Below are 26,860 nucleotides of genomic sequence, written 5' to 3'. Positions count from 1 at the left end.
CAGCTGTGCAGTGGCTCTGCTGCCTGTGGTTGAAAACTCTAAGCGGGACAAGCGACTAAAAGCAGCTACAGTAGAAAGCAGGACAGGTTTTGACACCGTGACACGGAATCATCATTATCATCACCATATACACAGTGATCGTGTACCTAATTCAAATCAGACAGGCTTTGTTTTGTTGTGCTGACTTTATCATTTTTATTCTCGTCTTGTTTTCATATTCGACTAATATTTAGTAGATAATGACAAATTACTTCACTAGAAAAGCACAAAAATCACCCAATGTTGAATGATGTACTGGTTGATGAATAAGTTGCATGACTGATTATCTAATCGTGCTTTCTGGAATAGATTCCAATGAAATTCCTATTGTTTAACAGCATGAAGAACAGAGGCCCTTCGACTCCTCTTCACGCCAAATCTGAGGTCGCGTTGTATGTCGTTGCTTTAATAACCCATTACCCCCCTTCTTCCCAATGTCCAGGCTCCAGTATGAAAGGGAGGGTACCAAATGTGGTGCAGTAAGTCAGTGTAAGAGGTGAAGTCATCACCCGCAACATGAACTACAGCAAAAGCAGCCTGATTCTGTTTGACAAAAAGAAAATGGAGAGGCGAGAAACGCTTCATGTGCATAATAAAGTCCAGTCTGTCATTCATTACAGTGGGTATTTATTTATAGTTTGTAAGTGCATCTTGGTTTTATTTCATACTGGAGGTATAACTATATATATATATATATATATATGTATTTTCTCACACGCAGTTTTTTTCTTAAACCACCCTGTATGGTAAATAAACAGGAAATGATGTACATCCAGTTCCCGGTACAGTCTGCGTAATGGCAAGGAACTTTCCTTTACCTTTACACTTATATAATCTACTTATTACTTTCGCACTCGTCATTTTCTGCCTTTTACACCACAGCAAACTCATTTTTAACCATACTCCTCTTTCATTTTGTGTTTAATCTGGAATACAATGTTGTTAACAGTGAGTAGTTTTTCAACAGGACACATGTATTTTAAAACCAAGTTTCAGTTCAAAGCATAGAAAACAGATATTTAGTCTTTCTGCTCAGAATGCGATGACACATGGAGCGTTTCTATTGGACCTTATTCATGCAAAGGTTATTTCAAGTGTATAGTCTTATCCTACCTACAGTATGTTGCTAACATTAGGGTTCCTGTGGTGCTTGTTGTCGTCTTGGAGCAAACGTATCTTTTTTTTTGTACAATCAACTTTATGTTCCCAGACATTTGTACAATGAAACCAGCAGAGACTGATTAAAATTGCAGGGTATTGCACAGCAACTGGTAGTGATACCTACACCAAATACATTTCTATAAAAATAGCAACAACATTTATAAATAGCAGTATAAATAGTTTAACATCACAAAATAAATATATCACTTATTACATTACTATACATATATTCATACATATTTACACAAAATGGGGTGAGTGTCTGCTCCTTAACACATGATCAGCGCATTGTCACTACTGCAGCTTAGTAGGATCCTACTGTGCTTCCTTGTCTTGGGCTGCAGTTTTGAAGCTTTGAAGACAGCACCTGCGACGCAAGCTTGTGTTGTTCCTCCGTCGTGACTTACAGGTCACAGGTACATGTGCATCCTGATGTCGGCAGCGGCACAGCAGCCGTCAGCTTAGTCCACGAGGAACATCCCCAATCCCATATCCAGGCTCCAGTTGTCCAGTCCCTCCTTAGGCACAGTCATGTGAGATATGAGTTTCTGCTTAGACGCGACACTGCTCACTGTCCAGCATTTCTTGATCACTGCCGTGGAGTCTTGCAGCTTCGGTAGGTGCACCTTGCAGCTCAACTTATCAACAACACCTTCACCAACGTGTATGGTGAAGTCACCTGACGGGCAGATATGAGTGCAGGTGAAGTTGAGATTAACATACATGAAGTAGTTCCCCGATTGCACTGGCATCATCCAGTGATTGGTGCGGTCATACTGGAAGTTGTGTCCTACAGAGGTTTGCTGCACAGCCCACTGCATGGTAGCGTTCTTCAACCCACCTACAGGAGGAGACAACATTTTATTCAGATGATGCCCACACGGGGACAGTTCAGTTAAATGCTTTAAATTGGCCCTAAACGTCCTTTATTTTCCTATTTTATTCCTATAAATCCTTACTAGATGTTATTTGTATAAGCAAACAAAGGCAGACTTACTTGTGGTGGCTTCCAGATAGGCAAAATTCTGCATATGAAAAAGAAAGAAAGAAAGGAGGAAGGCGTTAAACTATGCAGAAAACAGCTGCTGAACAGTTCGCTCAAACACTATTCGCGTTATTCCCGCTGAACAGAGGTGCGTTGTTTACCGTGAAGACCGCGCTTGAGGAGACGTCCGTCAACTTCAACGGCCCGGACTCGCTGGTCCACGAAGGGGGCTTCAGTCTGGACTCTACGTCCTTCACGGTCATGACTCCGACAACAGCCAGCGTTGTCACTGCTGCAAACAGGAACATGACGGAGCCGACGAGAAAAGCGTCCAGAAAGCATCCGCGTCGGCGCTTCTGGAGCGACTCCACGTCCATCTCTGCGTTCTGGGTATTCATCGTTAAACCGGGAGCTGAGCGACGTCCAGAAAGTTTGAAGGCTTCGGAGAATTCAAACAAAACGTGCAGGTCCAAGGAGAAGACTGGGGGCTGTGCCGATTCTCCGTCGCCTTACTTCCACAGTACAGTCCTCTTTGCGACAGACAGCTCAGTGCGGATCTCGAGGTGAATGTGGCGCTGGCGCGCTTTATAAAGGCAAAACCCTGTGCTTAGTTTCAGACAGGGAGGAAAAACGCGGAAGTCATGGGTTTCCCTCTCGCCTCCTCACACACGCCCCCCCCCCCTCCGCCGCTGCTGTTACAGGAGGTGAGAAACCAGACGCGTAGACTTTCCGGAGGTCTCCATGCGATTGCGCAAGTGCTCCCCGGAGCAAGGCGTGCGGTGGAAAACGAAAGGGAGCGAAAGCGCCGCCACTCACTTGAGTACCTTCCGACACAGTCAAACAAAGCATCATCTTTCCCTTCATGCTCTGCCTCTCATCCCTGAGTGGCACAATGGAGATAACGGAGATGAGTCGACTTTGAACTCGTGCAGGGGACCGGTGTGAAAAATGAAGGGATGTGACGAGAGTGTGGATTTCACTATCAGCCTGAAAAAACCCACTACGTCACACTTCCACGTTTGTATACCTGGCGTAATCCAGGTGCACGCGCGCGCCTATATACAGCAGAGGGGAAACCACGGTCAGACGCGTTACATGTGGTGAATGGAGAGAGGGTGAGGTGGGCATGAAGGCGCTGCCACGGCAGTCGATCCGAAAGGTTTACAAGTCAGGCTTTTAGGGGGGTGGAATTCTTATGTTGACGGGTTGACGTGCGGCTGCAGTACAATGACGACCTGGACGGGAAGTCCCCACATTGCTCTACATGTGCGACAGGCAGACATGAAAGGGCTCCAGACAGACACGGCTGCTGTATAAGGGCACATCTGGAACACAGAAGTAGTCGTAATGGTAAATAAAAAACAAAAGCAAAAAAATGTTCTTCGGACAATCAAGAATATTAGAAGTAAATATGATGCATGTTTTATATAGCATAGGAGATGATAGTTGTTGCTGCAGCAATAAGTTTTATAAAGGTCTTCATAAATGGCCATGCAGACATTTAGAACAATGTTTGACCAAACTGATGATGACTTTGTCCATTCCTGGGTCAACAGTAGTTAAATAAAAATGAACCTAATTTCAATTCTTAATTACTGCAGAAATATCACACTAAAGGTGCAATATCGTGTTGTGACGCAAACAACAAAATCAATATATATGTTCACAAAATGTTTGGTTATGACCCAACATTAAACTAATAGGCCCCATTCTCATGTGTACTACTGTATAGTGCTACTTACTGTATCTGTTAACTAAAAAGTAAGACGTGTTACAACACCACGAGTGTGTTTTGGTTACATTAAACATTCAGCTCTGTCATACAGCTGTGCAGAGCTGCTAACATGGCTAATTTATCACTTGGTATTAAAACTATAAAGCTGAGCTGGATGTTTGCTGAAGGGCAGATGCCTGTAATTGGTAAAAGTCATGACCCGATCACAACTGTTTTAAAACAACAAGGGCTTTCCTTACTGTAGTTGATCAGCTGGTGATCCATAAACGTCTGACCTCCTACAGAAAATTTGTGGTAATCACTGAAATGCACCACGTTGATCAGATGTGAACAGTTTGCTAAGAAAGAAAAGTTAAGGGAATGTTTGTGGTTGTTACTGAAAAGGAAGTGAATATCATGAATATAAATACAGACACAAGACAGGAAATGACAGTCACTGGCAAAGGTTCAAAAACTAGTGAACTACATGATGAGTGTGACTGAGAGTGAGTCCAATGTTCACACTTTTAGGAAGCAATGTCGCTTTAAAATAGGAAACCATGTACAACTTGCAGTCACTGCAATAGTCTTGGTCCTGATATCCTTAAGGAATTGGAAATGTCTTATGGTCCTTTCCAAAAGAAAAATCAAGATACCGTTCTATTTTTACTTTACTCCTTGTAAATAAAAAGGGGAAATCTTATTATTGCTAAACAAGATTTGGTCATTTCCATTCTCTGCAAGATCAGCAAAAAAGACCAACATGTATGGACGCAAAAAACCAGAAGAACGCATCAACAGATAATTACTGATCTATTTAAACATCATCATTATCATCATCACAATAATAATAATAATAATAATAATAATAATAATAATAATAATGAGTGACTACAGCTTTCTGATGATTTGTGTTCCTATATGCCGAGATCAAAAGTAATTGAGCTCATGTCATTTTCATACAATTACTTAAGCTGAGCCAGTGGAAATATGCTTGAATTCTCCTGATTTACTGTATTAGAATATATATATATATATTCATCTAAAATGATTTTAATCAGAAAACCTTTCTCTTCAATCACTGCAAATAGATATTTATATTTTATTTTCAATATTTTTCTTTGTATATGTTTAATTCCCCCATTTACAGCATGTTTTCTGTGAGATCACTCTCTCCCTACATGCAAATGCACTTCTCCATGTTTTCATGTTGAGGTTTTTTCATTGAAAGAAAAGATGAAAAAAAATTTTTCTTAGAGCACTCTGACTACATCATAAAAAATTTTTTCTCTCTCATGAATCGTTGCCAGTCCATCAGTCTCCATATTTACACTCGTATTCCCAGGTGACCTAATCTAGTTAGGTGGTGTCCACACTGCAAAAGTGCTTTGGTAATTAAAATATCATGAGGGATGACAAGTGAGAATAGGCAGTGGCAATGATGGGAAAAGCTGCGGGGACAGTTTCTGTGTGGGAGTGATGGTGATAGAGAAGTCGGCATGAAACAGAGGACATGAGAAATGTAGCCTTACTAGTGTGACGAATGGTAAACAGAATGTCATATGGTCTATGAAGCAAAAAGCCCAAGTGTCTAGTTCCCTAATGAAACTGACAACGCGCGCTCGCGCGCACACGCACACACACATTCTTGTACATGCATCAAAGTGAGGACCTCCATAGCCATAATGCCTTCCCTAGCCCCTTACCATAACCCTAACCATCACAAATAAAGACAGGCGTCTAATCCTTGCTATAATTCGAACCAATCCTCTATTCTAACCTCAGCCCTAAAATCACATCTTAACCCTCAAACAGGCCTTCAAAGAAGTGAGGACCGGCAAAAATGTCCTCACTTTGTCAAAATGTCCTTACTTTGGTAGGAAAATACATTTTTTGGTTCTCACTTTGATACAAGTACAAGTGCGCGCACACACACACACACACACACACACACACACACACACACACACACCATGTAAGAATTCCTCAACAGTTTCCATATTCATTTTGAACCTGTCACGACTCTTTCGATTTGTTTTGCTGAATCGTCATGTAATGCAGTGTTTTGTGTAAATGTTGTGTTTTTATTTTGACTTGTTTGACTTTTTGGGTAATTGACTGCTGATGCCTTTCCACCTTTCATCATAGGAAGTGACAAATTTAACTTACTCTTACTCAGGGAGATGTGTCATGTGGAAGGATGTCTCTTCTCCTCTTACTGTAACCGATGAAAAGAGTGGGGGCACATGATTTTATGAGGAACGTGGATTGTTCTATTTCTCATTTACCCTCCATTGCATCACACCTTAAGATAATTTTAGCATAGTCTTTCTGTAGGATGTGTGTAGCTCTGCAGTTACATGTTGCATAAAAAGACGTTTTTTTGGACTTAGTCCCAGCGTTTCGTCCATCCTTGTATTATCTTTGTTGTGTGAAGACATGCTTGTTACACATAGTCGGTCTCCTGCTTTGTTGTGCAGATTGGTGTCAAGCATCAACCCCATTGTTGGCCATTATCCCATCCTGCCTGCATTGGTGCAAGTGACTATAAATAAGCCATTAGTAAGTGTTCACTCATCACCAGTACATATACAGTGTTTTCTTGGTTAAAAAGAAAAAAAATGGTATTTTTCTAAAAGACAGAATCAATAAACAGTGGAGACAGGTGCAGCCCAGACTGCAGTGTTTGAAATGTTATTCGGTATCAGTTATTATATTATATACTTTTATTTTTTATATACTATTCAATTGATCGTGATGAACAGTTTGCCTGTGTGTCCCTCTGTCCTGCTGTAGGTCACAAAGCTAAGGCTTCATAAGCAAAGTAGATGCACAACTGTACTATTATAAGACTGGCTATATATTGTCATTTTATGTGAAATATCCATCGAGCCATCCATTTTCTACCGCTTATTCCCGTGTGGGGTCGTGGATGGCGGATATGGCAGGATACACCCTGGAGAGGCCGCCAATCCATCGCAGGGCAACACACAAACAAACAACCATTCACAAACACAATAACACTCAAACCTACGGGCAAGTTAGATTGACCAATCAACCTAATGCACATTTTTGGACGGTGGGGGGAAGCCGGAGAACCCAGAGTGAACCCACGCGAACATGGGGAGAACATCCAACTCCACACAGAAAGGCACCCGGTCCGCCCTGGGAATCAAACCCAGCCCCTATGTAAAATATAAAACTTTAAAATCACATGAGGATAAAAAAGTAACTAAAATAGACAAAAATAAAAATCCAATGGAAGGTAATTTCCACATATTACCTCAACCTTTAGGACCAAGGAGTTACCTCTGATCAGTTACTGCAATTGTAAACACAAGCACAGTTTTCATATCCATATGTGGATTTTCTGTGGTCAGGACTACTGACTATGTGCTTATCTTTTCGGAAAAAAAGTGCAGGGCTTTCTCAAAGGGAAGTCACAGTCTCTTTTTTCACTTCACATTTAGAAAAGACCTATTATCCAATCTGCGTGGATCTACGTGCCCAAATAAAACAGAACAAAAACAGAAATTGCTGACTATCAGCAGAGTCCAAGGCAGAAGCCCTACTGCTGTGCTTTTGCTGCCCTCTGCAGCAAAGAATATCTTCATCCAACTTCTTTGGCACCTGGAGGATCTCACTACACTCAATTAAGCTAAAATGTACTGTAAGAAATCATTCAGTTTGCTCCATGTGTCATGTGGTAAAATATAAACCTATGCATCACTACATTTATGATTACATAGTGTAAATTTAATACACACTAATTAGTTTTTCCTTTTGTTTAAAGGAATAATACTTCACAATTTTCAGGGTTGACCAAAATGATGTTGAGTAGTATTTAAGAATGAAGGGACACTCAGATTCCTCCATATTTTCTTTTGATTTTGGTGGATTATTCTCCATTGGCTCCCAGATTGTGCTTCCTTGTTTCCTCTGTACCTGTCCCAGTAACGGCTGAGAGGCGTGGAGCCAGAAAGGGGAAGGGGCGGAGTCAGGATGAGAGGGCGGTGTCATGTCTCTGCACCGTTAGAAACACAACTGAATATTGTGCTGCAATGAATCTGCCGTTGCCGGATATCTCCTTGATGAAGTTGTGGATTCTGCTGCTGACAGCTGCAAAGTAGCATTTAGAAACTAGCTTCAGGATGCCAAGGACAAACCAAAAAAAAAAACAGCTGGGACAGAACTGTGGAGTAAGCGCTGAGTAAGTAATATATTCGACCGTTGTTTTTAGATTGTGCTGTAAAGTTTGAGTGACGTTACGAGCTGCTGCTTGTTGTGTTTCGGACTCTTGGGAGTAGCGTTAGCTTACGTTGTTAACGTTAGCCTGTGCATTAGTTTGACATACAGCTACTCTAATACCAATTCAATAATACTACTTTATTATTTAGGTAATATCGGCCTGTCGCGTATCCCTTCAAAGGGACAACCGTCTTGTTTTTCCAACCACTTACAGCAGATGAAGATGAAGAAAAGAAGAATCGGTGGCTTCCTAACAACTGTCTGCTTCAAGAAAACGATGTCTTTATTTAAACAAACAGAAAATATAACCTTTTGTCAAAATGTAAAGCAATGTCCAAATGTTTTTTTCTGAAAACTGGGGGAGTTAGTAGGAGTTACGCTGCGTAAACACGCAGGCCAGAGTGCAGTGCATTCTGGGTGTTCTAGGACATGACCATTTTCCCTTACACATAAAACCGACGTTTTCCCTGTTTTCTTTGGATAAGAGGATCAATGTTAGACGTTTAATACCACAACTTGCTTTTCAGTAGTGAAGTATCACTTTAATTAAGGACTTAATCAACAGAAAGAAATGACAACATTCATTGTTCAAAGTACTTTTGTTTGCGCACACAGTACTGTACTGTAAGTGTATCGCCTAATTATGTACAGTAAATGTGTATAAATTGTGACAGCCTCAGCCTGTCTGTGGTTTGGCCCTGTTTTTGGGTTGACTGTTTTCTCTTTCTTGCAGGAAGTAAGGGGTGGACTGTGACTGGTGCAGCAGGTGGTGGGAGCTCTTTCAAAGGGCCTAACAGCTTTGTACTTGCCTTTATTCCCTCGGCCTGCCTGCTGCAGCTCAACTTGTCTCTGTCTCTTGTTTCCTGTCATTGCTCACACATTTTCACACTGATCATTCAAACCCTGCATGCAACACTGATCTGCTCCCTATCATAATTGTGCATCTTGCATTACATAGGAATTAAAATAACAGTGAACTCCCTGTTATAATTAAAATCTTCAAAGCTCACTAAATTTATAGTCAATTTACAGAACCAACATGGACTACAATGCCAGAAATAGAATTGTTATTCACATTCACTAATTAAATGAAAACGTGTAATGTAAAAACAAAGAAAATAAACATAGTAGTAACAGGGCCAAACTCTGCCATACAGTAACTATGGAAAAGTTCCATTGCAACATCTGTTTAGTTTGCTTCATGTACTGTAAATGAAGTGTGACAATATTATCCCCACAAGAAATATCTGATTAGCTGAAAGTGCTGTACTCTAAGCTATAGTGTACATCATTTAAAATCTCATAGATATTTCATGTTAAAACTGGGTTCACAGGTAAGAAATAGAGGCATTCAGGGACACACTTAGGGTATATCATTTGTGTTCAGCACCAGATGTGAAATCTGCAAAATTTTATGGAGATTCAGATGAGTCAGGTAAGAATGTACATTATGAATAGGAAAAAAAGCAATTGAATTGAAGGACTGACAGATATAAAGGGTCAGAATAATTAAGAGGTATTTAAGAGCGTATGTCTGAACCTGACTATGAGCTTTCATACGAGCCCCTAAAATTGTGCGTATTATTAATGTTGAGAAAAATTAAAAGAAAAAAAGATGAAAGGTGATATTTCTCCACCACTACGAAAGGTCGTAGTGGTGGAGAAATATACCAGCGTGCGGGTAGACCACCGCCAATGACACATCATGACACATAGTTTATGATGCATTCTTCTCTCAAGCAATTAGAAATATGTGTGTATGTGTGTGTGTGTGTCATTGCTGTTACGTCGCAGTGAGAACCAAAAAGCGTATCTTCCTATCAAAGTGAGGACATTTTGAACAAGTGAGGACATTTGGCCGGTCCTCACTTCTTGGAAGGCCTGTTTGAGGGTTAAGATGTGATTTTAGGGCTGAGGTTAGAATTTGATTCAGATTAGAGCAAAGGTTTGACGTCTTCCTTTAGTTATGATGGTTAAGGTTAGATTTAAGGGGCCAGGGAAGACCCCACTTTGATATAACTGCAAGTATGTGTGTGTATGTGTGTGTGAGTGTGAGAGAGAGAGAGAGAGTTTACTCCGTTGGGTTTGTTTCGCAACCACTTGGGTTTTACGCACATATCTTTAAGGTGAAGGTTCCCTGCTACCAGTCAGGACGAGTCCTGCAGCCTGTGATGAAATGTGAAATGCGTAAGAAGCGTGCGGCGGGGCGCATATTAAATGCCGTGAGGACGCTCACTTTCACCGCAGTTTTGCGCGGAGTGCGCACGAGCTGTTGATGCCAAGCGTTCGACTACGAGCCAGTGGTGATGTTGGACACTTTCGGGTCTCAGAGCGTCGGTGTCCCGGTCTCCGGCGCGGAACTCCAGCTCAAACTCACGGAAAACAAGAGCAGTGCGGCGGCAGCGGTCATGGGCACAGAGAACGGCACCGGGAAGAAGCTGCTAGAGACCACTGGACCGGCTTTATCCAAAAGAAAACTTCTGGTGGGCTTGGACCTTCTCTGCCTCTTCATGGGTAAATATCGGAACTAACGCCAGACCTTGGCGGACAGTGAATAACACTGGAAATGATAACATGATTTACAGGCTATTCAGCTGGTAAATGTATTTAAACTAAACTAAAACAAAATATTTGTTATTTTGTTTTATTTTGTTGTGTTGACATCTTCAAAACCGAGCAAATGGGGGAATTATTATTATTATTGTAAATAACTAACTGATAATGAATTTCTAGGTGGTTACTATTATGTCTTTCTATTGTGTCTGATGAGGATTAACCTCTTTTTTCATGTTTTATAAAGTCAACAAAGACGGTCCAGGGTTATCAATAATTTGAAAGGGAAAGAAAGACAAAAGACAAAACAAAAAGAGTAGGAAAAAAGTTTTTCAAGTTGTCGCTCTCTCCTTTTACATGTTTTTCCTCTCCTGCGCACTCTCGAGCTCTCCGTGCCAGCTGGTTTGTGCATTGCCCAGGGAATTCTGCAGTTTCCATGGCAACCCCCAGTTCTCAGGGTAGAGTCTGGCCAGGGGGGAATTGTATTTGGTATAAATAAATAAATGCATGAGCCATGTGCATCACATGACAGTGTGAACTCTCAGTAATTGTGGACCCTCCCTGTCATGGTTGCTCTGTGCCCGTAAACAGGCTAACTGGAAAAAGCTGGATAAAGTGGTGACATTAACCTCAGGCTGGACATGGACAGCGAGGACGAAGTCTTCCACCATGTCCCCTTCCCTCCTTCTGTCACTCGCTCTGTCTTGCCCTACTGTGTGTGGGCAGGGATGCGAGACTGAGAGCGAGCGAGAGAACAGACAGCCAGAAACAACCAGAGACAGTGTGAGGCTGGTTCTGGCTCCAGACTGCTGCTGTGTTTGCTCTTTCTTTTTTTTGAGAAAGAGTTGAGCAGCAATCACAAACAACAATGCCTCTCTCTCCGTATCAACAGAAACACACACACACGCACACACACACACACAATTCATTGTGTGTGTGCCTGCTTTGCTCTTGTATTTCTAGTCTCAGAGGATTCAGCCTGTTTTCGGTTCTGTCAGGAAGTGGCAGCTTTCTGCTGTGGCTTGTATGGACGTACGGTCCCAGTGGAGCAGCGTTGTGACCCTCGCGTTCCCAGTGGCCGTCTAATGGTTGGGTTTCCAGAGACAAAGCCAGAGAATTCCCACACTTACTTTCCTGTAAAGATTCTGCTCCTTTGACCTTTCTGTCAGTTCCTGTGAAAATCACAGTCATCAATATTATTGTTGTTTAGAGTTGTTTGTTTCTTGGAAGTGTCTGGTTTAGGTCCTATTTCCTGCTCTAATTGTTCCTCCTCCACACCTGCAGCTTCCATCCCTTTCTTTGCATGTGAGCTGAAGGCAGTGCGTCCCTACAGGAGGGGCTTCATATGTGGGGACCAGAGCATCGCCTACCCCTACGTGCACCGAGAGGCCATACCCGATGAATTACTCATCGCCGGAGGCATCGTCATCACTGGCCTCACTGTAAGTACCCATCACGCATGACGCAGAGGTCAGCCTGTTCACCGTACAACCATACAGCACGCTGAAGAGAGCGTAACATGGCGGCTGCCCGCCCACAGATCGCCCTGGGAGAGTGTTACCGGGTGCGTTTCCGAGGAGTCAGCTCCAAAGCCTTCGTCAGGAACCTGTACGTGTCCTGTCTGTACAAGGAGCTGGGCTGCTTCCTGTTTGGCTGCTGCGTCGGCCAGTCGCTGACCAACATGGCCAAGCTGAGCGTGGGCCGCCTGCGGCCACACTTCCTGTCGGTGTGCGGCGTCACATACGCGTCGCTCAACTGCACGCTGGGAAGCTACGTTGCAACAGTGAGCTGCCGCCAACCTGACCATCGGTTAGAGGAGGAGGCCAGGTGTGTACGAGCTTACGCATGAGCTGCATTTTGGTTCTGTATGACTTTAAACTCTTATCAGTTCTTCTAATCTTTATCAGAAAGTCCTTCTTCTCTGGACATGCTTCCTTTGGAATGTACACAATGCTCTACTTAGCAGTGAGTATCTTCATACAGGATGTCTATTCACATACACATATGTCTACTCTCTGTACACACACACACACACGCACACACACACACACACACACACACACACACACACACACACACACACACACACACACACAAAGCCCAAAGCTTCTGTCTAATTTCCAATTACCAATTACAACAGGCACAGAGAGACATTGAATGAAACAGGGACCCATCATTGGTTATCATCCAGTTAGCGAGAGAATGAAAGACGAGGAGAAAAGTGTAGAGCTGAAAGGACAAATGGGACAGACAGAGACAGCTTTGTTGTGCTGTGGGAGGAGTGTGACCTCGCCTTACTGCCTCACTGCTCTCCTCATTGTGTCACTGTGTGTGTATCCGCATGTGTATGTGTGCAGCCTTGGCTTGCTTGTGTTTACTTTCCCAACTGTTTCCCTTCCTCGTGTTGCAATTAGCAATGGAGGTAGAAAGACTTATTGATTTACTGATGAGCAATAACAAGATTGTTCTTCTTCATTTGCATCATTGCGGGAAACAGTAGAAGCTGCACCAGTGCTCTGATTATTGTATACTCTACCTACTGCAGGTCCATGATAAAGTAAAAACCAGCATAAAAACCAACATAAAGCATCTCAGTCAGCTAAAAAATACTTTTATTTAATACTTAAATACTTGTCATTGACTCCAATGGATTACTGAAAGAGTATTGAATTTAAATATCGTGACCTATGTCAGCAGAGTGCAGGCAAAACATGACAAAGCCAGACAGGCTTTTAATTTGAATGCATCAACAAGACAGGAGAAATGTGCTGCTATGCACCTGTGCGGAAGCGTAAAGTGCACTTATTAAATGTGAGACTGTGATGGAGACGGTGCCGTGCTTCTCTGAATGACACAACGCCTGTCAGTTCTACCTGCAGGCGCGGCTGACCTGGCGCGGGGCTCGGCTCCTGAGGCCCGCAATTCAGTTCTTCCTGGTTCTGCTGGCGATTTACACAGGTCTGACCCGCATCTCCGACTACAGGCACCACCCGTCCGACGTGATAACAGGCTACATACAGGGAGCCCTCACTGCTTACTGGGTGGTTAGTAACCTTTGCTGTGTTGTGTTTGAGCATCATGTATCAGCCACATGTCATGTGTTAACCATTCTGTCTTTTTCAGGCCTTTCATATCTCGTCCATGTTTAAAAGTTCCCCCAGGTCAGATCTGTCCCCTACTGAAACCCTGGACAGCCCACTGTCACCCCATCATTCTGTGTGCTAAACCTCGCCTGCTCCACACCACCTTCCACATAATGCCCAAAGTCTGGACAGGATATGAGATTTTTCTGTGAAGTCCAACCAAGTGCCATCACTTGGGCCAAAAGAGAAGAGCTTGTGCAGTATCTGAACCAGGAAGGGCTGCTTGGCTCAAGTGCCCTCAACAGCTCAAGCACGCTCAGCAAGCACTGTTGCTCTGTAGGTTACCTGTAGATATTCTGTATATATATAAATTTCTAATCTTTGCATTTTCTATTGTACAGATCTAATGATACTTCAAAAGCACTTTTTGATTTCCATTAGCAATTTGTAATTTGATTTATTGAATAGGATGAAATATATTTTACAGACCTGTAATATACTGTATTCAGCTGTTTGCTTGTTTTTTTACACTGAACCAATGAATGTGTTGGTGTTGAAGAAAAACACAAATAGTAAGAAAGCAACTCATTGTCTAAACTGTGTCATGCCAGTAGTTTGTATAGTTTGTAGTGGGACGCACCCATCTGTCCGTCTGAACAGATTACTGATGAAAGACTGAGCGACAGACACAGGCACGACAGAACCTTGACTGAACGAGGACTGTGTTTGCCATTGGATTATTTGTTGTGTTTTGTTCTCAGGCCTCATTCACGTGCACACACTTCATTAAAGATGGAACAGATTGTTTGAAACCACCGTCTCAGTTCACTTCAGTTTAGTTTATGTCTTCTTTCTAAAATGCACATTTTGACAAAAGCAAATGAATTCATGTTCTACACAAGCCTGTACATTGAAAATATTAAGCTTATTACCTTATAAAGTTGATTTGAACAGGTTCTTATTAACATATTTTGCCAAAAAAAAACAAAAAAAGAAAACAACACAAGTTGTATTTGGAGATAAAAATCCCAACACCATAATAAGTTCTGTTTGATCCTCACTAACTCCCATAAATATCGTTAGCTGATAAATGTGGAGCTAGTTCTGTATGTATGTTTGCTAGAAGATTACCAACTTTATGTCTCCGCCTTTTGGTTGCATTTATGAAAGTGCATGACAGCAAGCTGGATCAACATGATGGGACAAACACTACATTAAACATCAAGCTGCAGACAGTAAAACCAAAACATGAGCCAAAAGACACTAAAATGCTCGATGAAGCTGAAGTTAATTATCTTTGGGTCAATACAGACAGTGCCTTCGCATTACACATATCATTAGGTCTGTTTCATTCTACACTGATTAGTGCAGCTTTAAGTAAAATGCTCAAAAAGGCACAAAGCTTTGTGATATTTATTACCTTTGAGTAAAAAATATCTATGTACAGGTTCTTTTTTGCGATGTAGAAATGTTTCAGGCAACAAAGTAAAAAGTCCAAATTATGTATCAACTTTAACTTTAATTATTCAGCACATGTGCATATTTTATTCGTGTCTGTTCTTTATTAAATATAAATGTTACAGTATCTTCAGTTCTAATCACCAAAGTGAATGGCTGCAGCTCTTTGTATCGCCTAATCGGAGTAATTATGCTCCCATCAACAAGCGTTACTCATGTATCCATCCATATATGGATTTGTGAATATTAATTCATTTCAAATTGTGTAAATTTTGATTGAAAGCTTCATACTGTGCCTCTGAAATGTCATGGATTATGAATGTAAAGTATGACAGCAGCTGGGAAAATACTCAAAGTACGAGAATGGCAACAGTTAATAGTATTTGTGCTCCGTCAATATATTTTCATCTCTCTGGCAGCTCACAGTTCTAGTCTTCATCAGAACCTCCATCTTCTGCTTCTGTACACGTAACTCCTCAGTCTTCTGTTACCTTCCATCTCTCTGTACAGCCACTCGGACAGAAAGGCAGAAACATTTATTTCACATGTTTACTTGAACTTCAATAGCAATACAAGACAATCAGAACACTTGAGGTCGATATGTACAAGGGTCTCACGGGAGTTGCAGAAAAGTTCTGAGGTTTTATATGATCTCTGGCTCTAGAGTCTAGAGTTCAGTTGCTATCACAAACTCAATGGCAACAAGTCCCATCATTAACACTTAGTGGCAGGTGGAGGGGGCGGGGTGTGAAATTGGATTGGTCAAGAGTTCAGAACCAGTAGGAGGGGACGTGTGTGAGTGGCCCCTCAGTTGGTATCAATAAAATGCTTCACTGTGATACATTAATTATACAAGAATGATGTATATACACACGCTCTGTTTCTCACACACGCACAAAACCGTACACACACGCATGCTCCTCAAGCTACACACACGCCTACACATACGCCCCACACACAACCCAGCACCTTCCTCCTACAGTATGTAGCCTTGTAAAGCCACTTATAAAGTCATGCACATGTTCTTTGAAAGATTTTTTTGGCAACATATGAGTGTTTCTTTGACACACTGTCTGCTTGCTACAGGGAGGGGCAACACCCAGCCAACAAACCAATAGAAACTTATCTGACGGGGCCAGTAGGGCTAAGCACCGATGAGAAGGGAAGAAACAGCAGGGCTTCAGGAGAGAGAGGAGGACGGGAGGAGTTAGAAATGGATCACAGTCATAGAAAAGTAATAAAACATGGAAAGGGGAAGGTCTCGTGGTGATCAGGACATAGAAGCAGGGAGGAGCCATCAGTGCCATTATGTAATCCTTCGTCATCCGCTTTAGCATCACAGAGATCACTTTCACTCGTTGCTCTTCTCGCCGTCTTCCTCCTCCTCCCTGGTTTCTATGCCCCGATCACCACCGCCCTAGTCACAGGCTTGTCACGCGCTGCATCTGTCCGTCGTCTCCCTCGGAGGCGGGCTCTGCCGTGTACGCAGCCTCTCCATTGGATGCCAGTGGTGGCGGCTGGTAGAAGGTCTGCAGGTGGTTGGGCCGCGGGCCCAGCGGGGGCCGCCCCAGGCTGTAGGGCAGCTCCAGGACGGGCCGCTGTGGCTGGCCAGCGGGGCTCACCTCTTCCGGAGCCTCGGGGCTGCTGTCGGGGTACGAGAGGGATGGAGGGGACGTGCGGGTGTAGAAGCGGGGAGGGGAGTTGCTTCGGCTGTACACCTGCGGGGAGTGGCGGGAGTAGAGGTTGTTGGGAGGTGAGTTGGTGTCTCGGGGAGCAAAGATATTTGTGGGGGGAGAGCTTCTGGGAAAGATGCTGAGAGGCGGCGAGCGGCTGTCTCCGGGGTACAGTGGGGAGGGGTTGGAGTCTCGGGCATAAATTGGCGAAGAGTCAGGGTCGAGGTCAAGATCAGGGGTCAAAGGCAGAGCAAAACTCTCCGAATCCTCCCGTTCGCCGTGGTAACGGAGCGACCCTCTGTCTTTGCCTCTGCTCCTCCCGTCTAGACCTCCATCCTTGCTGTCAAACAGGAAGGCCTCCTCCCTGTCTATATCCATCCCCCCTCTCCACATGTCCAGTGGTCGATCCTTCGGTTGTTCGTTGTCTCGTTCAATCCCTCCTCTCCATCCTTCTCTGTCTTTTAAAAACAAGGATTCCTCCTTCTCTCTGTCCATCCCACCTCTCCATCCATCGATCCCAAAATCCTTCTTCTGCGTTATAAAAGTCTCTTCCTGCTCTGAGTCAAACCCTCCTCGCCAAACATCTACTCGGCCGTCTCTCTTCTCCAGCAAATGAGGTTCCTCCCTTCCCCGCTCCACGCCGCCTCTCCATTCATCCATCTCGCCATCTCTCTTCTGAGAGGTGAAAGACTCATCCCTGGTCCCTCCCCTCCAATCTTCCATCATTCCATCTCTTTTCAGGAGAAATGTCTCGTCCTTCTCTCTGTCCTGGCCACTTTTCCATGGGTCCACACCTGCCTCTCTCTGCTTCATCAGCAGCGGCTCCTCCAGTGCTTTGTACAGGGGCTCTGACTCCTGGGGGGGAGGGGGAGGAGGAGGTGGAAGGGGTCTGTCCCGGTACCGTTCCCTCTCTCTCTCCCTGTCCCTGTCTGTGCCTTGACTTGCCTCCACCGTGCCGCGGTGTCGGGACAGAGTCCCGGGGGTGCGGCTGAGGGTGGAGTAGGGTCGAGCCTGGACGTCAGGTGGGCGCGCCTGCTGCCGGTCCTGGAGCCCGCGGCGGCCCAGAGTGCCCTGCAGCTGGCACCTGTCCCCGTCTTTGAGCAGGTCACGGCACTCGGAATCCCCAGCAGCCCGTGGATGAGACCAGCCGTCTTGTAAATGCGGTGCTGTGGCGTGCTCTTGTCCACGGGTCTCGGCGTCCTGCGTGTGGTGCCTTGCGTGCGCCCAGCCCTCGGGCGCGTTGTGCCGTGCGTTGGGCTGCATCTTGGCGGCCCAGGCCTCCTGCGGTGGCTGTGCATGTCGTGTTAAAGTGGCAGTGTGGGCAAGCGTCACCCTGTCATGGTGGTGTGGCCTCGCCAGGCTCCCGTAGCGCTCAGGCGGAACGGGCATGGCGGCGGAGGGCCTCAGGTTGCTCTGAACGAGCTCCGAGATGATCATTTTCTCCAAAGCCGCTGCGTCCGACAGGTTGCGGCGCATCCCTGCGCCGCTGCTCAGATCCGTGGCACTGTGGGGCGTCAGCAGGCCCGGGGAGATGTCGTCCCCTCCTAGTCCCACTCCTCCCTCTCTCAGAAGGTCCGTGCTGCCCACAACTCCAGCTCGCGACCCAGGTGTGGTTCCCAGACCGTGCAGCGTGAAGGTGTTGGGTGTGTAGCCTCCATTGAGACACACGCTGTCCAAGCCACAGGACTCCTGGCTCTGGGACACACCGCCCTCTGTTAGGAGAAACAGGAGGATTCACAGAGTTACACAAAGACAGGGACACCACAAAACATTTACATGAAGAGATGAATGAATGAGTAGATGAGTGGATGAGGAGCGTTTAGGTTTCCTGTGTGGCTTCAACAGGATCTGATCAAATGTTTGGCCACATGGAGGAGATGTACAATATGCCTTCATGATCTATGAGAATTTAAATCTGAGTGGATTGTTTTTACAGATTGTCTATGAACGGAACCACAGCGTTTGAGGAGGAAGTGGCTCTCAATGGTTCAAGTGAGCACAATAAGAAGGAGCTCATACTCTGCTTGTTTCTGAAGGTTCCTACTGGTCCACGTTGAGACAGAGAGACAGAAAAGGAAAGTGTCAACAACGCTTAAAAGACAAAAAACGATTCACACTGAAAAGCTAAAATCAGAGCTGACGTACAACAACGACATTTCCACTTGAATGCATTCATACAGGACAAAAACAGATACACAACAACTACTGTGCAAAAGGTTTGGGACTCGTGTAGAGAGGACGGACGCACACTTTGAAAGAGAACTGCAAAATGCTTGAAGCAGATGTACCTGTAGATGTGAAGGGCTGATTGTATCCCTGGGCCAGAATTGTGTCATAGGGTGAAGCTCCAGCATGAGTCTGCAACACTGGATTAGTAAGGAAGTGGTTCCCCAAAGCAGCTGAGGATGGAAGAAAATAAATGCATGAAATGTTCCTCTTTCACGTATTAACATCAAAACCATGAATAAAAAGGCTCTTCACCTCGGTTCAGTGTCGGAGTATTGTTAACGTCTGCCGCGATGAAAGATGACTCAGTCTGTCTGCGAACAGTGTCATTCCACATTCTCCTGATACGACTCTGAAACAGAAATATTCCACACAAGGTCAGATCTGGGCGAGAGATAGCGAGAGAGAGAGAGAGAGGGAGGCCCCGTGTCATGCGGACCTGTCTGTTAGCTGTTGCGCGCCGGCTTTGGCTGCTGGTATAGCGACTGTTCGACCGCAGAGCAGAGCCCTTCACTGAATCTGGAGAGCCGGAGGACGAAGTCGCGCAGCACTGCGACAAACGCAAGCAGCGGCCGTACTCCTTCTGACCCTGCACACAGAATTCACACGCGGCCCCGGCGTCAGTGCGGCGCCCACAGACCCAAAAGGCGCGTCCTAGCGGCGCGCACTGACCTTCCTGGCGAGGCTGCAGTGCAGAATGGAGATGAGCAGGGCCTGGACGGTGTTGAGGGAGGAGAAGAGGTAAGCCAGGAGGCGCGTCCTGTCAGACAGGAACATCAGACCTGAGGACCAGGTGACGCTCTGCAGGAACAGCAGCGTCAGGGAGCCCACCGCCCACGCTCTGGAGGCAGCACAGGAGAACGACGGGGTGAGTTACTCTTCATTTGTGTGCGACAAGCGCTCACTTACCTGGGAGAGTGCTCTTAATTATATCCATCAGCTCCCCTGAGCTTAAAGTGAGGAAGATTCAGCTCTGCTTCTTATTCACAAGACAACTGAGCGTTTCTGAGGTCTCGTCTACATCAAACCCCCACACAGCAAGTCGCTTGTGATAGGAATGACTAGAATGAAGTCTGGTTCTGAGTGGGTTTGCAAACTTGCAGGGCATTAACGATACCCAGCCCTGCTCTGCTTTTGTCCTTTGCTGAATGCAACCATTCCTCAGTGTTTCCTTCACATGCTATTGCTCAGCTTTGACCTTTTCTCACTCAAAGGGAACAGCCTCTATAGTGCTGCAGTCTCTGCATTTTCTGTTTCCGTTTGATATTCAGAGAAATGACTGGAAGTAAATGCTGCAGTTTAAGCGAGGCAGGTGAACGACCGAATTACAGCCAATTAATTTTTGTCTCAGTAAAGGTTGGGTTTTAGGGTAAGTTTTCTAATAACTACTAAGGTCTAAACAGAATAGCTCCTTATACATACTAATAAATATTAAAATCATAAATGACATCTCAGATTTACACATAACGACTGGTACAGTACCATGATACATTTCACCCACCTCAAGTTATCATGGCGACTGGAGTCTGGTTTCAAAGCAGCTGTGCTGTGCATTCTATGTAAGGTCATGACCAAGACAACCAGGTTCAACTGAGGTCAAAAGGGACAAAAACAAGGGCTTGTCATAATCAATCAATAATGATCAAATAGGAAAATTCATTACATATAAAAAATGGGAATTATGTGGTTATGGATTCTTACGGTTATGATGACAGCAACAGGGCCAAGGAAACTCCAGATAAAATAGTTGTCTGTTCGAAGCCAGTATCTACAGGCAAAGAAGGAGCCTGTGACATGGCAGTAAACACACGCTGGCACACCATCTCCACTGGAGCAGAGACACGCGTGACTTACGTAGTTATTGCAGCATAGCCTCGGAAATCAATGGCAGCGGACACGGCCACCACCAGCCCAGGAATGGAGTAGCCACACAGGTAGAAGTACTTCCTTCTGGAGTTGCGTCCTTCGAAAACCTCCCTTTGAAGCAGGTACAGCTCCACTCCCTCCAGACACAACCAGCAAAACACTGAGAGCAGTGAGAAGTGCAGCAGGCCAGCAATGATGGAGGACACAACCTGCAGGAGCAGATGATCGAAATCAGTGCATAAAACCCCCAGTGGTGGAAACCGCTCCTTTTGTTTCTATTGGACCCGCTTCCAAACACTCACTGTGTACTGAGTCTTGTTGGAACCAACAAGGAAGAGCAGCTCGGTGACGAGCAGGTTGGCCCACAGGTTGAGGTGGATGGTGCTGTGGTCTGTGTGCCAGGGTGCCCCCTGGCAGCACAGGGTGGTAAGACAGGTGGCCAAGCAGACCAGGGCCACGGAGATGCCGACCCAGAACACCACGTAGTCCAGAAGCTCCTCCACGCCGTCCCCACGCTGAAGCAGGGAAACACAGCAGCGCTTCAGCTCACAACAACAAATACAAATGAAGGAACCCGCTGATGCACATTCATGAGCACATGTTAATGTCGATGTGTGTTACATAACTAAAAATGAATAAAATCACACCTAACCGGGGCGACATCTTACACAGAAACACTTTCACGCAATTAGATTTCATGGCAGGATGAAATATCCTGCAGCATTTATCACTTTCACAACTCCAACCCACAACTATCACCCCCTCTGCCCCCATCAGTGTACAGTGGCCCACTGTGCCGCAACAAACGGTGGAGCTAGAAACTGTAACACATGCGAGGCAGTCCTCAACAACAAGGCTGTAACAAAACCAACAGAAAAGTGGACAAACACGAACAAAAACAGCGAATGAGTGACGCCTGCTGTGTGTGTGGCGCGTGTACATACAGCAGGCTGCTGGTAAGTCATCAGGACGGCATAGCTGGACAGGTGGTTGCAGGCGCAGGTGGTGTGTGTGTTGTTGGTGTGTAACAGGCGGCAGCCCTGTGTCGACCACCTGCCACTCCCGGAAACACCCGATGCGTTCCAGAAAGAGCAGTTGGGTCCAAAGTGGTTCTCCAGCTGTGGATGAAAGCAGCCACCGGAACACAAGGCTTAGTCCGTGAACAGAACGCACAATGGTGGAAATCTCCCTATTTACCGTGCACGTTTACAGACCTGCAGGTGTCGGAGAGTGAAGATCACCGGCTCCGACAGGTAAACCCTGTTGGACCCTCGGTGCACAGAGGCAGAGATGACATGAGAGTTCACCACCAGTTTGGCGTCGGAGCTCAGACCCACACCCAGCCTCAGCGTGGAGTTCAGGGTGGTTAAGAAGGTGCCCAGGTTCTTATAGAGCGACAGGACGAGCTTCACCTGGCCTGCAGACAAAACAGGGATGCAACGCTCGAGTATAAAGCAGTGTCATGTTTAATTTGTTTCAGAAGACTGAAAGAAATGCAGTGATGTGTAAAAAATCAAGCTAGATGAGTGGACTTTGCAGCGGTGGGGTACAGACCGTTGTTGCTGTACTGCTGCAGAGCCACTGCCGTTATCTGTAAGATGCTGTCACTGTCGTAGGAGTGAGGGAACGTCAGGTCCTGTATGTCCGCCTCCGTATTCAGCACATACACCTCCAAATCTGCACACACACACACACACACACACACACACACACACACACACACACACACACACACACACACACACACACAGAACGGTCAGCGCGGGTACCTGCGCAGCGCACGGCTTAGACACAAAGAGAGCACCGACCAACGTTAGGGGCTCTGTCGCTGAAGCGGCCTTCGTAGAGGTTGTTGGCCAATAGAAACGCTCCTTTCTCTACTGCATCCAACAGCAGCGACGCAGCGCGTGATTGGTCATTGCTGCTCATATCGTTCCAGGACACCAGCGCTTTGGGACCCAACAGGTTATCAACGGTCTGAACGACAGCCTGAAGAAGAAAGAAGGACTGTGACGTCTGTGTGTGTGTGTGTGTGTGTGTGTGTGTGTGTGTGTGTGTGTGTGTGTGTGTGTGTGTGTGTGTGTGTGTGTGTGTGTGTGTGTGTGTCTGTCTGTCTGTCTGTCTGTCTGTCTTACCTGAACATAGGCTCTGCATGTTCGTTCCCTCTTCTGCAGCTGGAAAGAAGAGCACCATCAAACATCTATTGTTAGAATCATCATTGCTGACATTTCCACTCTATTTCCAGGAAAGGTCAAGTACACATCCATGTTGACAACAGCAACAATTTACCTTGTTGTAATTGCGTGCTGCAGACTCTTTATTGGCTGGTCTCAAGGCCTGGAGCTGGGAGTCCAGGATGTCCAATAGCTGTTCAATGAGCTTGACAGACATGCTGACATCACCAGCATAGATCTGGCCCCGGGTCAAGTTGACTAACTCCCCAGCAATGTTGGCCGCATTCTCCCCACTCTTGATCTGGAGTGAGGCGGGGTGTTTTTAATGTCAAATATTTTAACATTTAAAAGAGATCTGCTTGCTGACTGGCTCTGGGGCATTTGCGAATGGGTGAGTGTGTGTGTGCGTGTGTGTGTGAGTGCGTGTGCGTGTTTGTGTGTGTGTGTGTGTGTGTGTGTGTGTGTGTGTGTGTGTGTGTGTGTGTGTGTGTGTCTGCGTATGTGTGTGTCTGCGTATGTGGGTGGATGTGTGTGTGTGTGTGTGTGTGTGTGTGTGTGTGTGTGTGTGTGTGTGTGTGTGTGTGTGTGTGTGTGTGTGTGTGTGACCAACCTTCTGTGCGATTTGGCTGACCCAGGGAGAGGTACAGTTGGAAAGGTCAGGCCCTCTTGAGCTCCAGCCCACTGGAGACAGCACGCACTGATACGAGGCTATACCTGCAGAGACAGATGGGGTGAACGAAGTCAGAACGAGTCAGGATTTAAAAGACCTAAGGTGATTTGACACTTCTTATACTGTATTTGATCTAAAAGGATTTAACATATGAAATACTGATTAACAGGATGGTCTGTTCTACTGAGCTGTGAAGGTTTACTGTATCTGATGCATTCTGTTCTCCAGTTTTAACAGGTTACAAGAGCTATCGCTAGTCGTTTGTCAGTACAGTATTGGATGCTAATTACTTAGTATATTCATTTTAATACATAATCTACAGCGCTGGCCTGAGGAAGACAGCTGCACAGTGGGAGGAAGAGTTGGCAATCCAGCTTTTCTAAACACTACAACCTCTTTCTTCTCTTTCATCTAAAGCAAGGTTCAAAGAGAGGACACCTGACTATATTTCAAAGGGAAACTAGATACAGACGAACACATGCAAAAATACCACACACACACACACACACACACACACACACACACACACACACACACACACACACACACACACACACACACACACACACACACACAGCAGCACACAGAGGCGCCACACCCACCCAGTGACCCTTTAGGGCAAGGCCTTTCCACGATCTCTCCCTTCAGGGTGGGGGGCCATTGCACCCCTCGCGCAACCCGGCCCTCACATCCGCCCACCTGACCAGGGCCCCCGGGAGCCAAGGGGACACGCAGAGGAGGCCGCGGGGTCAAAGGGACCATGGCTGTGATAGGCCTTTGGTCAAAGGATCCTCGGTTGATGACGCCGATTGGGTGAGAGGCCGACGGCCGCACTGGGCTCAGTGCAACAGTAGCAGTGTAGGAGCGGACAGTTGTCATCAGAGAGGAGAGAGGACCTGAAGGGAGGACGCTGCAGGTCATTTTCTGAGTTTCTCACATGTGTCTGAATACGCAACTTCATACAGACCTTTAGTGGGTGGTGGCGGCGTGAACTGCAGTGGGTATCGGAGCACGTAGTAGTTGTTCCACACGTACAGTTGGTTGTCTCTGGGGTTGTAGTCTATGGAAGAGATATACTGGTAGGGGTTGGGGAACGGTATCTGGACGGGCAGCTCCTGTCCACGGCTGGTGTCGTAGGCGTAGACCACCATGTCGCTGCCGGCCCGGCCCTCTGCCTGCCCTTCGTCGTCCTGGAAGACGGAGCGCACGGCGTAGAGCACGCCGCAGGCCATGAAGGCGTTGCTAGCGCCACGTTTGTCAAAGCCAGTGGCCCACGTCCCCTCGAAGCGCAGCGTGTAGGGGTTCACCTGGCAAACAGGAACCACAGGAAGGTGAGGAAACCGTTCTCTTTTTCTTCTTTTCCAAACATTGCTGGCTTTCGCTCCCCCCACCTGGCTGACTACAATGCGTCCGTTATTGGCTTCTGTGGAGTAGATCACCCAAAGGCCGTTCTCGTCCACGGCCAGATCAATGTCTGACTTCCCTCCCCAGCGGTAAGGCGAGGTATCGTGGTAATTGGCATTGACGACCACGGCCTCACCGCTCTTTATCCGCGTCCGCAGGTCGTACTTGACCAGGTTACGCGTTCGCTCCTTGTTGTAAAATACAGCACCATCATACACTACGAAGCCCGTGCCGTCCACACGACTTGGCAACCTGGGACAGCAGGGTGGAAAAGCGTCAACAAAATCTATTTCCTGAGGAGCAGGTCTATCATTAACAGTTTTACACCACGTACTTGTAGGTGGTGGTCACTCGGTTTTGTCGGTAGTCATCCCAGGAGGCATACTCGCACAGCAACTCCGTCCTATATGGCGTCCACGGCATGACGTAGAGCCTGTCGCCAGCCTGCAGCGGGTCCTTGCACCACGCCCCCGACTGATGCTCCGCCTCCAGGAGCGAGGAGGCCGGCTGGATGCTGAGCAGTGAGCCCGGACACACGAAAACTGCAACCAGGGAGTCGGGAGGCGCAGACGGCAAAGATGCGAGAGAGAGGAGAGAGATGGTGGGAGCAGAAGAGCAGGGAGGGAGGTGAGAAAAGAGAGAGAGGGGGGTGAAAGCGGGAGTGGGGGGAAATTGATAGATCCATGAAAAATGGATTGAATTAAATGCATTTGATGCAGAGAGTTAAGGAAAGAGAATGAAGAGAAAAGGAGAGACGGATTTAGAACACCTGTACCATTCTCAGAAGCAAGCGACAGAGAGACATACAAGGTATAAAATCACACACCATTAGTGTGTGTGCGGTGAGTAATGCAACAGGGACACTGCAATGAAAGGTGTGTGAGTGTACTCGTGTGCTTTATATGTGTTTGTGTGTATGTGTGTGGGTTAGTGCAAAAAGAGTGAAAAAGAGTGTGAGGTAGAATCAGGGACGCTGAAGGCGGGGCTAAATTTTGCCTTAAAGTGAATGAGAGGGCAGGTTAGTTTACGTCGAGCACAACAATTGGTCCAACCACATGTATGGACACGTATGTTTACTGTCCCACACTGGCATGCAAATAGGCATGCACACACACTCACACACATAAGCAGTGCTTGGTAAGCACACATCCAGACAGATATACAATCACACACATTTGGTCTTATTTTTCCTATGAAGATATATAAGGGGCTCTTCCTACAAGGGAAGAAAAGGGAAAATAAGCATGAGGAGGATGAGTGGATAGGGAGGAATAACGATAGGAAGGAAGGAAGGAAGGAAGGAAGGAAGGAAGGAAGGAAGGAAGGAAGGAAGGAAGGAAGGAAGGAAGGAAGGAAAAAAGAAAAAAGGAAGAAAGAAAGAAAGAAAGAAAGAAAGAAAGAAAGAAAGAAAGAAAGAAAGAAAGAAAGAAAGAAAGAAAGAAAGAAAGAAAGAAAGAAAGAATGGTGATAAGAAAAAGTTTATGGCTATGTTTCTTTGAGCTGTAGTGTTTATATTTGTGTGCACAGTCAGAAGCAGAGAGAAAGAAGAGACAGAGAGACTGACCAGGAGCAAGAGAAAAGGAACTGGAGACGCAAAGAAAGAGGT

The 26,860-nt window shown here is 45.9% G+C and overlaps 3 protein-coding genes across 8 annotated transcripts in view; 1 reads left to right on the top strand and 2 right to left on the bottom strand.

Annotated features, from left to right (window-relative positions):
- Nucleotides 1-942: 942 nt before the first annotated feature.
- Nucleotides 943-2,858, bottom strand: LOC114852102 (uncharacterized). Its single transcript, XM_029144204.3, has 3 exons — nucleotides 2,347-2,858; nucleotides 2,198-2,225; nucleotides 943-2,041 (listed from the first exon to the last, which is right to left on the bottom strand). The coding sequence occupies exons 1-3, from the start codon at nucleotides 2,581-2,583 to the stop codon at nucleotides 1,662-1,664; spliced, it is 645 nt and encodes a 214-aa protein (XP_029000037.1). The 5' UTR covers nucleotides 2,584-2,858; the 3' UTR covers nucleotides 943-1,661.
- Nucleotides 2,859-9,779: 6,921 nt separating this feature from the next.
- LOC114851897 (phospholipid phosphatase 3-like) lies at nucleotides 9,780-14,595 on the top strand. Its single transcript, XM_029143765.3, has 6 exons — nucleotides 9,780-10,661; nucleotides 11,985-12,142; nucleotides 12,241-12,527; nucleotides 12,608-12,665; nucleotides 13,568-13,744; nucleotides 13,824-14,595. Exons 1-6 carry the CDS (start codon nucleotides 10,454-10,456, stop codon nucleotides 13,923-13,925), a joined length of 990 nt encoding a protein of 329 aa, XP_028999598.1. The 5' UTR covers nucleotides 9,780-10,453; the 3' UTR covers nucleotides 13,926-14,595.
- An 8-nt stretch (nucleotides 14,596-14,603) lies between these two features.
- LOC114851093 (adhesion G protein-coupled receptor L1-like) overlaps nucleotides 14,604-26,860 on the bottom strand; it is a 22,135-nt gene continuing 9,878 nt past the window's right edge. For 3 of the 6 annotated variants that reach the window (XM_029142659.3, XM_029142679.3, XM_029142669.3), the window contains 21 exons: nucleotides 25,589-25,796; nucleotides 25,242-25,506; nucleotides 24,818-25,157; nucleotides 24,453-24,746; nucleotides 23,791-23,894; nucleotides 23,296-23,481; nucleotides 23,142-23,180; nucleotides 22,815-22,995; nucleotides 22,561-22,683; nucleotides 22,221-22,423; nucleotides 21,951-22,124; nucleotides 21,309-21,521; nucleotides 20,995-21,215; nucleotides 20,842-20,908; nucleotides 20,642-20,730; nucleotides 19,813-19,981; nucleotides 19,580-19,729; nucleotides 19,396-19,492; nucleotides 19,203-19,313; nucleotides 18,934-18,957; nucleotides 14,604-18,626 (listed from right to left, as the gene is read on the bottom strand). In XM_029142659.3, coding sequence (XP_028998492.1) covers nucleotides 16,663-18,626; nucleotides 18,934-18,957; nucleotides 19,203-19,313; nucleotides 19,396-19,492; nucleotides 19,580-19,729; nucleotides 19,813-19,981; nucleotides 20,642-20,730; nucleotides 20,842-20,908; nucleotides 20,995-21,215; nucleotides 21,309-21,521; nucleotides 21,951-22,124; nucleotides 22,221-22,423; nucleotides 22,561-22,683; nucleotides 22,815-22,995; nucleotides 23,142-23,180; nucleotides 23,296-23,481; nucleotides 23,791-23,894; nucleotides 24,453-24,746; nucleotides 24,818-25,157; nucleotides 25,242-25,506; nucleotides 25,589-25,796 — 5,222 coding nt within the window. In that variant the 3' untranslated portion in view covers nucleotides 14,604-16,662. The remainder of the gene's footprint in view (nucleotides 18,627-18,933; nucleotides 18,958-19,202; nucleotides 19,314-19,395; nucleotides 19,493-19,579; nucleotides 19,730-19,812; nucleotides 19,982-20,641; nucleotides 20,731-20,841; nucleotides 20,909-20,994; nucleotides 21,216-21,308; nucleotides 21,522-21,950; nucleotides 22,125-22,220; nucleotides 22,424-22,560; nucleotides 22,684-22,814; nucleotides 22,996-23,141; nucleotides 23,181-23,295; nucleotides 23,482-23,790; nucleotides 23,895-24,452; nucleotides 24,747-24,817; nucleotides 25,158-25,241; nucleotides 25,507-25,588; nucleotides 25,797-26,860) is intronic. The other 3 variants (XM_029142690.3, XM_029142675.3, XM_029142687.3) reach the window with 2 other exon arrangements.

Source organism: Betta splendens, chromosome 1 (assembly GCF_900634795.4).
Source record: "Betta splendens chromosome 1, fBetSpl5.4, whole genome shotgun sequence".
In the NCBI taxonomy this organism is placed as follows: Eukaryota; Metazoa; Chordata; class Actinopteri; order Anabantiformes; family Osphronemidae; genus Betta; species Betta splendens.
This window is presented reverse-complemented; position numbering and strand designations above follow the sequence as displayed.

Excerpts from the sequence above, each read along its gene's own strand:
- LOC114852102 (XM_029144204.3), bottom strand. The coding sequence starts at position 2,583 with ATGAATACCCAGAACGCAGAGATGGACGTGGAGTCGCTCCAGAAGCGC. Across the intron at positions 2,226-2,346 it reads CCTCAAGCGCGGTCTTCACG|AATTTTGCCTATCTGGAAGC; the intron begins GTAAACAACGCA and ends TTTCATATGCAG. Across the intron at positions 2,042-2,197 it reads CTATCTGGAAGCCACCACAA|GTGGGTTGAAGAACGCTACC; the intron begins GTAAGTCTGCCT and ends CTCCTCCTGTAG.
- LOC114851897 (XM_029143765.3), top strand. The coding sequence starts at position 10,454 with ATGTTGGACACTTTCGGGTCTCAGAGCGTCGGTGTCCCGGTCTCCGGC. Across the intron at positions 12,528-12,607 it reads CGGTTAGAGGAGGAGGCCAG|AAAGTCCTTCTTCTCTGGAC; the intron begins GTGTGTACGAGC and ends AATCTTTATCAG. Across the intron at positions 13,745-13,823 it reads CCCTCACTGCTTACTGGGTG|GCCTTTCATATCTCGTCCAT; the intron begins GTTAGTAACCTT and ends TGTCTTTTTCAG.